Source organism: Poecilia formosa, unplaced genomic scaffold (assembly GCF_000485575.1).
Source record: "Poecilia formosa unplaced genomic scaffold, Poecilia_formosa-5.1.2 Scaffold238, whole genome shotgun sequence".
NCBI classification, from domain to species: Eukaryota; Metazoa; Chordata; class Actinopteri; order Cyprinodontiformes; family Poeciliidae; genus Poecilia; species Poecilia formosa.
The window spans coordinates 430922-441304 of record NW_006800177.1 but is presented as its reverse complement, the minus strand read 5'-3'; the positions used below and the strand labels follow the sequence as shown (position 1 = coordinate 441304).

The 10383-nt window shown below is 36.7% G+C and overlaps 1 protein-coding gene across 1 annotated transcript in view; it reads left to right on the top strand.

Annotated features, from left to right (window-relative positions):
• Nucleotides 1-6302: 6302 nt before the first annotated feature.
• Nucleotides 6303-10383, top strand: part of LOC103149868 (insulin-like growth factor 1 receptor) — a 48422-nt gene continuing 44341 nt past the window's right edge. The window contains exon 1 of the mRNA XM_007569224.2: nt 6303-7342. Coding sequence (XP_007569286.1) covers nt 7252-7342 — 91 coding nt within the window. The 5' untranslated portion in view covers nt 6303-7251. The remainder of the gene's footprint in view (nt 7343-10383) is intronic.

Sequence of the window (10383 nt, the reverse complement as noted above, 5' to 3'; positions counted from 1 at the left end):
CTATGTTCGTGGAAGTGAAAAGAAAAGGGAGAACGAACAGATGATGGTTATTGGCTAACAGCATCATGTTAGCCAACAACCTTTTCCAGGAAGCAACCACATCTAATCAGAACGTCAGACCAAGTGTAGTTTCAGTGGTGAGAAAAATAACTGAGAAAATAAGTTTAGTTTCTAACTAAATTTCTTGTTTTGTTAGAAACACCAGAGCGCCACCTTCTGCCCTCTCTCCATAACAGTTAACTGTTTCTGGCTTTGTTTTTTTTTTCCCCTCTGTGGGCTGTCATCTTATTGTGGTTAAGGTGTTTGAGTGTCCCAGTGATCCTAGGAGCTGTCAGAGGCTTCATGCCTCTATTTGGGACGGGTCTGGTCCTAGGTGAGGTATAAGACCAAGAGCAGCCTAAAGATTGCTTAGAAATTAACACAGAGTCTTCCTGTACAGATATGCCAATATAGACAGGGTTCCCCTTTACAGCCAGAGCTATATACAGAAGTTTCTCACAGTGTTTTATCAGCCTGGCGGGCCACCAGGCTTTATTTTACCCCCACCAGGATATGGGTTGTTGTTTTAAATAGGGATTTTTCTACACCAGTGACAGTAAAGATAGATTAAGCTAAAGATTTATAGTTGAGGCACTGAACTTACTGAGGAGTTGTGAAACAATTGTGCCGTCACATCAGTTGTCCGTTGGCTTCACACGCTGTCATTTCTGACTTTTGATGCCTGTAACTTGATATTTTTTAACCCAAAAACGCAGCAGACTGCTGATGGATGACCTTAGCAGCTCTTCCACCGGGGTCAGCAGGTTTTCTGGAGGAAACCCTGGAAGGGTTCCCAGGTGACGCTTCCTGATTGTTCTCCATTTTGACTTGAAACTTTCTTAGCAATCTGCCTTAAGGAATGCTGCAGGTATTTTGCTGTTTAAGTAATATTTAAAAGTGAGTTTTTGAAAAGTAGTGATTTCATTCTGAGTCGTTAAAGGGTTTGACTTGGAACTTGCACCTGTCTTGTTGTTGCATTCCCGTCCTTATTCCCATTTGCATGATTTGTTTCTCCATTTCTACCAAAAATTGGATGAATAGTCTTCATTCTGGTGCTTTGTAAACAAAATTGTTTTTAAATAATAAAAATAAAATGTTTAGTTGAGACCAGAGACTTCATAATTCCTCTTATTTTGTAGTTTTGTTTATTAATTTAGGATATTTTAAATGTCTTACAGTTCCAGTGTTAAATGTTCATTAGAATTTAAAGTTTGTGAATGAAGAGGACTTCTTCCCTTTGGTCCTCCATTCATCAGTTGCTTTCTTCTCAGTTGGGTTTTTAAAATGTATTGCTCTTTGAGAATGTGTTCTTGCATTATTATGCTATAGCCATTAACTAAAATGAGGCCATTTTAGTTGGAAAAGGTCTCTTTACCATCTATAGCAATAACTTCTCTGACAATTCATCATCTAGCAAAACTTATTGTGACAATTGTTAACATAAATTACGTGACCATTTTGATTTCTTTACAGGGATGTTCTCATAATCTGTTCAAATAAAAATGAATAAAACCAGAAAATCCTTGGAGTTTGTCTTTCAAGTTGAGACCTCTCTGCTTCCACATTATATAATTTTGCAGTCTTTGTGACTAATGCACCATCAACTGAGGATTCATGTAATTACTGCATCCTTTGTACATTTTTGAATGCTTCACTGCTTTGGAAACTCCAAACAATGACATCCCAAATCAGCATCGACTGACTTTTGTTGAGATATTTTATAGCAAATGATTAAACTGAAATGTCCAAATGGGTGGATGGGTGGAACTTTTGAACAGTGGAATACAAACTAAAGTTTTTGAAATCCCATAGGTTTACTAAATTCTACTTTCCTTTTTTCTGCTCCAGACAATAAAAATATTTCATTAAAATTCCAGACTTTTCCTAGACAGTGTTGGAAACCTAAGGCTGAGGACACAGTAGTTTACAAATGGTCATAAAGCACAACCATGAAGGTAATTAAGGTCCTCCTCAAATATGTGAACTGGCAATTTTTCAATGGCACAAAACATATTTATGGATGTCATCCATCCATCCATCCATCCATCCATCCATCCATCCATCCATCCATCCATCCATCCATCCATCCATCCATCCATCCATCCATCCGTCCAAATCAACAGATATCCATCCATTTCCAATTTAGGCAGTGCCATTATAGATTAAATAAAATGATTCTGTGATATTTCTGTTTTATTGACAAAGGAATGCATGGAGCCTCAGTTGATGGTACATTAGTCACAAAGACTGGAAAATTATGCAATGTGGCAGCAGTGAGGATTCAGCTTGTGATCACATGGGAAGCATGCTGATGTAGATTCTCAGTCATCCAGGACATTGACGTTCCTAACTTAGGCCAGCTCAATACTCATTTCACTATAGACATCAACTTATTGCACATCTTAAACTGATTTAGTTCAGCCAAAAAATGACACAAATAAAGGGTTACAATAATATCTCCTGGTTGTGGCGTTAAGAGGTTCAAAACATGTTGGAAGAAGATATCCCAGCATGCTTAAGCACCTTCTTCACTTCTACATAAAAATCCATTCCATTCAAACTTTAACTATTTAGTAAACAGAATCTAAAAACTGGGTAAACATCACCAAGAAGTGAGGGAATTAATGAAAACCATAAGACCAAGTGTGTAAAAAGCTGTGGAAAACTACTGCTACACATCAAGATGGATGCAGCTAAAAGAAAACTTGTATGACGCTACAAAAGAGTTGAGACTGAGTTTGAGGTTCACCTTCTAACAGGACAATGACCCTTAACACCTAGACATATATATTTGCTCAAATATATGTAATATTTCCTCATATAATATTTGAGCAAATGTATAAACTATGCCTCTATTTTCAATATGTCTGTGTGGTACATTTTTCATCATTAGTGCTGCAGGGCCACCTGGGTTGTTGTCTGCATATCATCTATTATTTCCCCCTAAATTCCCTTCCTCCTGTGTGAGCACAGTGGAAAACAAACAGACGCTCATTAGCATGTGTGACCCGCTGGTGGTAAACAGGCTTATTTCCACATGAGTGCAATGTGAGAATGGATTTCACCGGGACAGTCGAGGTAGGTGGGCATTGCCGGGTGCCTTGATGAGAACTTTAATAGGGACTTAACAAATGCAAGTGGACAGGCACAACATTCTCTGGCACAGTAGGGTCATGTTGGTACAGTAACCATTTGTTAAAGAGTGACTCACTGTATTTGGACTCTTGGGTGGCCACTGATGTTCGTTTCAATTTTTAATGTGCACCCCTTCCCCATCCAAATGATAATTGACAAAATGCAATGGATGCCAAGTGCTGTCTGCCAGAGTTGAAGTAATGTGTGGCGTTCAAATAATGCCTCTGTGCCCTGCTCTGCAAAGTGATGAAAGCACCCTGTAATTATGGGTTGATCAAAACTGTCAGAGCCTCCTCTGGGGATGGCTTTGTTTACTGTCTGCGTCTCTCAAAGCATCACAGACAGCTAGTTCTCCACCTCCACAACCTGGGCTTCTAACCTCAAAAGACTGCAGCACCTTTACCTGTCTAAAAGTCACTTCTACCAATGAGGGTCATTCCTAATCTGCACAGTTGATATAAAATGTCTACACATCCCTGCTAAAATGCTAATTTTGTGTGATGTTGAAAATAGAGACCATCCATCCATGCATAATGCATCCATTCATCTGTTCATTCTTTCAATGTCTATAGTAGGCTGACATTGGACAATGGAAGGAAGTCAGAGTTCTTGGAGAAAACCCATAGAAGAACAGGGAGAACACTTAAACTTAAAAGAGACCAAGATATTTCAAAACTTTTTCAATCTCAGTTGAAAAGCAACTAGATCATGAAAAACTAAATGAAAAAAGTAAAATAATATGGTAGCATAAATGCCATTTCACCTTTAAATTAATAGGTTTTAGAAACATCTTTTCAATTGATTTTAGCACCTAGTTGTTTTGCATTGGTGTCTACCAGAATGAAACATATTGTTTTAAGTGGCAGATTGTTCATATCTGCCCACTCCAATTTGCAAAATATTCAAATCTGCCAAATCTCTTTTGCACAACTTTATTCAAATCACTTTGCAGATTCTCAATTAGATTCTAATATGGAGTACCTTTGGGTCATTAAAAAACTTTTATCTTCTTCCACTATTTTGTTGATTTGGATGCATACATTAAGTAATTGTTGTTGTGCTGAAAAATATGAAGTTCCTCTTCACCTTTCAATAATTTAATAAATAGTTTTGTGGCAACACTGACTGACTGGCATTCATAACAAATTTTAAGTTCCTCGGCCCTGAATAAAAATGTATTTCTAATTGAAAAAAACAAAAACAAAAAAACAAACAAAACAACATAATGCTCCTTTTACAATGTTTAACAGTGGTGGGTACGCTGTTCTTTGGTGAAGTTCATTAATTTCAAACCCAACATTAATTTAGTAATTATTGGCAAAATACTGAACCTTGATGTCATCAGACTATTTTCTTACATGATAATGAGATTAAAATTTATCTTGTAATTTTTATTTTCTTGCATTTTGTTCTTCAAATCTAAGAACTGACTTCCATTTTGCAGATCTGCTGTTTAGTACAGACACATCACATTTTTCCTTACATTACAAATACCAACTATTTTCACAGGACTATGTGTTTTTTTTTTCATATCCACTCTATACCGGCATCTCCTCAGCTCTCAAGGTCAATTTTACAGTTCAAGACTTTTAAATATTGTTTTGTTTTAAGTTACGCAAGACTAAGAATATCAAATGAACATATAAATTAGACAGAGCTCTTGGGGAGCAAACACATCGTCTAGTCAATATCAAGCTTTTAATAGATAAACAAAGTCAATAATTTTGGTAATGCCTTTGCATGTCAACTATTTCTGACGGATTTCCACAAAATACACAATAGAGATCTGCAATTATTTGCTTTCTCCTCCAGATGGCAGCATAAAGCCCACTCTAATTGGTTAAGTTAACAACCATTGCTGCAGGACCATATATAAAACTCAATTGTGCAGAAGAAATAATGGAATATTTCAGAAACTTAGGCTTAATACCAAAACATTCATAAATAAATGGCTGTACAATTTCGGGGAAAAATAGTACCTTATTATACCATTACCTTATTTTAATCGAATTGTATCTTGCTAAGCATGTTCTTCCACGATTTCCACACAAAAGCTGCAAGACTATCACAATTAGCGGTCTAATTTACATTAAAATGTCGTTGAAAATCAGTTAAACCTGGATATGTCATAGGGGTTCTTTTAATTATTTCGTATGATATCATTACTTTAATGTAAAAAATAGCTGAGATATATTCTATGAAAAACGAACAGCCTTTCTTAGATGTAAATATATCTTTTATTATAGGAGAGCTGTCTTTAAGACACATAACACGCATAGGATACATGCTATTTGTATACGATGGCTCTCCCCCGTCAGAGAAGGCCCTTGCAATCCGCAGCCGGGGGTTGTTGCTCCTTCGGGCATTTCTGAACAGCAAAACAAACCCGATCCTGGATCGGCATCCCAGATTTCCTTTACGCCGTATGTAAAAAAAAAAAAAAAGAAGAAAAAAAGAGTGGTTATGGCTGTGTCAATTTAGGCTGGTGACACGGAGGTCTCACTCTGTCATTTTTTTAATTCTATGTTAATCGTGACCGTATTTGATCCTGACCATTTTAAGAAACGACGAAAATAACTATTTTTACTAGAGAATTTATGGGTCCTTAGAGCACCTACTTATAGAAATGCTAAAGGAAGTTTGATTTGGAGAAATTCTTCTCTATTAACGACAGTGACTAAGTAATTTGACTACTTTTGAGTCAGTTTGTTGTTACAGTTAATAATTTATTTGATAAAAGNAAAAAAAAAAAAAAAAAAAAAAAAAAGAGTGGTTATGGCTGTGTCAATTTAGGCTGGTGACACAGAGGTCTCACTCTGTCATTTTTTAAATTCTATGTTAATCGTGATCGTATTTGATCCTGAACATTTTAAGAAACGACGAAAATAAAAATTTTTACTAGAGAATTTATGGGTCCTTGGAGCACCTACTTATAGAAATGCTAAAGGAAGTTTGACTTGGAGAAATTCTTCTCTATTAACGACAGTGACTAAGTAATTTGACTACTTTTGAGTCAGTTTGTTGTTACAGTTAATAATTTATCTGATAAAAGGTTAGTTAGCATCAAGCTGGACAGTGTTACCATGGTAACTAAAGCTAAACTGCAGTAGAAACGACGCCCTCCTTACTCTCTAAGTTGGTACAGCTGCGTGATTCATCTTTCAGACAGAGACGATCTGTGCGCACGGCGCCGTGTTTACAGCGAACGCAGCAGACTGCAGACTGACCGAGGGAGACTGTGCGTGTACCTGTGCATTAATCTGTCTAACCACGCTGCCCGTTTGGCTATATATTGGCGAAAAGCACCGAGTTGCAAAAAATCTTGACCAAATCAGATGCTTTGCAGTCCGATATTACTTTTGCTATCAACGACATCTACAACAACAAGGCGGTGTGTGTGAGCGTGTGATGACCGGCTGAGGAGGAGGAGAAGGAGGTGGAGGAGAAGGAAGGAGGCTTCGGTCTGAAACCAGATTTTGTCGTGGATATTTCCACAGAGACGTTGCGTCGTTCAGATAACAGTGCTGTGCTTAAATGCAGCGTGCCTTTGGATGCCCCGCTTCACCTCGTTTCACCCCCATTTTAAGGCTAGTCTGAACCGTTTCATGCTTCCCGAAGACCCTGCAGCAGCAGAACATCGAAGATCCCCCCTCCCCCTGTTGATATGGAGTGTGAAGATGTGGATTACGATCACCGAGGAATCCCCGCCGCTAGTTTAGCCGCCATGCTTTCATTATACACGTCAATGCAGCGCTGTGTTTGGCAGGGATAGAGTGAGCTATGAATACGCGCTGTCTGGCCAGCGGGATAAATCGGTGATTTTTTGGAGCACGACTGGACTCCCGTTAGGAAACGTGAGAGAGCAGCCTCGCTAGCCTCCTGGTAGTAGCTATTAGCTCCATTAGCCGGCTAACAGCTACAAGGTGCTGGTTGGAGATTTAAAAACAAAAAAAAAAACAACAACAAAAAAAAAAAAAAAAAAAGGGTGTTTGACCGCTGTCGCCGGGTTTTGCCCACGTTTCCATCTTCGCAACTCATCTTCCCGCGGGATTGTTTGGTGAATCTCCGTGTCCGGGGATGAGGTCTCAAATGGAAGGGAGCCGCTTGACCTTGTTTGGGGGTCTGATGCTGGCTCTGTCCTCCTGCCTTCGGCCCGCCACCGCAGAGAGTAAGTAATGCTGCTCAGCAACACACTCACTGGGACACGATGTTTTTCCATGCTCCAGCACAAACTGTATGTGGGAAGACTGGGCCACTCGATTAAACAACACCAACACGGTGATTTTACGGTTGTTTTAAAATCTGTTGGAATTATGTCCAGCAGATTTCTCTCGGCGATGTAAACATTGCATTTATTGTTAAGCCCATATTTATATGCAAATGTGGCCTCTGCAGATCAATGAATTGTGGTGCAGATATAAAAGAACGGGGCAGTGTTAGTGTTGATTTTAATCGTCAATTAAAAACATTTTTTTGTTTTGTTCTTGTTGCATGGTGATGTAGATAGATAGCCATCAGTCTTGTTAACATGGTTCCCATGTAGCCAGGAAAAGTATGACATTTGAGCTTACAATTTTCCAAGTCTAGATACGTCAGGACAAATATACATTATATGTATGTATGTATGTATGTAGTGTGTTTTCCAGATTTTGTAATTTTAGATTTTGTAATTTAAAATCATAAAATCGCAAAAAATTGTTTTGCATTGAATTATACTTTATGTAGATTATGTGATAAATGATAAAGTGATAAATATGATTTAAGGAGCATGTAGATAACAAGACCTGACCGGGTAAAGATTTAATCTTTTATCTGAAGTTTTAATAATCAAGTCTTTAAGAGAAAACCAGAAAAAGCTTGAACAAGTCTTAAATTCTGAAACAGTTTTTTTTTTTTGCAAGGATCCGGAATGGAATCCTTGGAATCCTCAAACAAATTATTTGTTAAACTATTTCACCTTAAAGTGCATTAAGAAACTTTGAAACAGTACCAATATTTTGCACGTAAGATAAAAACAAAGGCAGATTAAATTGCGGTATAGTTTAGGTTTCCCATTTTCATTTACAAGATAGTGAAAAGTTGTAAAGCTGAATTTTAATTATTTCTTCAGATAATACAATTAAATATCTAAAAGCATCTTAAATTAATGTTTTTACCTTTTAATTAAAACTTTTTGGAATAACTTCCAATTTTTAATGGTTTGGACCATACAAGGGTTAATTAATTGATGGTTTTCCATTTTCTTCTCCAGTCACTAAAAATAAATGCGCTGGAGGATCTTTGATAGAGTTAGTGGTCTTAAATCAAACTGAAAATGAAGGAAATACAAGGTATTTAACAAACAGAAGGGGAAAAAAAATCAGATTTTTCCCCCCAGTGTTTTAGTTGTTGATCATTGATCATAGCCAATCTAGGGGAAAATTATCAGTGTCTGATTTTGGCTAATGACATCAACAACAGGCACAAGAATCAAGCAGATCAGCTGGCATTTTTAATCTTTAAAGCAAAGTGAATAACATCCCATAAGAGATTATAATGGTATAATTATTATTTTATACAGTGGCATTTCCTAGAAGGCCATAGGCCAAAAAGAAAACTTAACATGTGGGAGTCACAGAAGAAAAAGAAAGGACTACTTTATTTAGTTTGCATATTTCTGATTCCAGATTAAAAAAAAACAAAAAAAAAACACATCTTCCAAATCAAATGAAAATAATCGTCTTGGAATATTGACCATCAGCTGTGCTCATTTCTAAATATCGGCCTTGGCCATAGAGAAAACCCACATCACTTGACCTCTAATCACAAACACACCACAGTCATAACCCAGATATGTTGGCACTCTGCATCCATCACTCTGAGTCATGCAGCAGAGAAAGTCAGCCAGGCTACACATGCACAGCACACTGTCAACTCTGTCGCAGTGTGGCAAATTGAAATTAACGGGGGGAAAAGAAGTAATAGGTGTTTGTTATCCCATTAGTAAAACGACAGGGAAATGGAACATGAGAAGTAAAGATTGAATTTTTTGTCTGTATCCAGGGTGAAACAGAAAAGCGAAATATTACTTTGACCTGCCAGTCTGTGGTGAGACTTCAGACATATAGAGAAAAAAATCCAACACTTATTGTCTTATTAGCTTTTCTGCTTTGTTGGATCTTGACATATTTGTGTAAAGTTGCCATTCAGATTATTTCAGGTTAAGGATCAATATATTTTTCCCTTGACAGTAATATTTCAACATTTAATTATTATTTTTATTTATTTACCAGTTTTATTAATAAATGCCCCCTTTTACTTTATAAAAGCTGAATGACCTGTTTACCCCATATCATGTATACAAACTGGACATTTTGGTTGATTTGATACCAGCCTAGGTTTATCAAAAATCTGTGGTAACATTAATTCTGATCATCTTTTATAATTGGCGCAAAGTCAGAAGTTTTCAATTTAGGAGATTTTTCTTCCTCTATGCAGAATGGTTGATTTATAGTACTTGAAAAACAAATTTTGCCTCATGGAAAACGGTGAAATCTGTGGCTTTGGTGGGATTGAAATGTAATTGATTCAAAAACAAGACAGACATAAAATACATAGTCTGTATAGTAAGACATAGACATACATAGTATGTAAAAATATGTCTTGTATGGCAGCCAGTGGTACAAAAAAATTTTTTAGTTTAAAAACTTATAAAAGACTTGAAAAAAGTTATAAAAAAATAAAAAGGACACCAAACTGCACAACCTGGCCATAATATGTGCATAAAATAAAATTCAAAAACCCAAGGAACTGTCCAAAGACCATGGGACATTATCATTTATTTCTCTTTGTAAAACAAGCCAAAGGATATTTTGACCTTGGAATTATGTAAAAAATATTCCTGAGGCACAGCCACACCTTTCAGTCAAACATATTAATTTACATAAAAGCAGTGAGTTCATACTTTTTGATCTGTTTCTATAGCTTTCATCTAACAGAACTTTAACAAGTGACAACAAGACTTATGCAGAAGAAAGAGCTAGTCTTTTGCGTGACTAAAATGTCAAGAATTCAAGCCTCACAGCTTTTTACACCTTGTAAGCCTTCAAATTTTATTAAGTTGAAGCTTATTCAGCCGTTTAAACATTTGTTTTTTTTGTATTACCACCTGAAATGCTTCCAGCTAAACTTTAAACTGCTTCCTGATTCATCCTTATTCATCATGACATG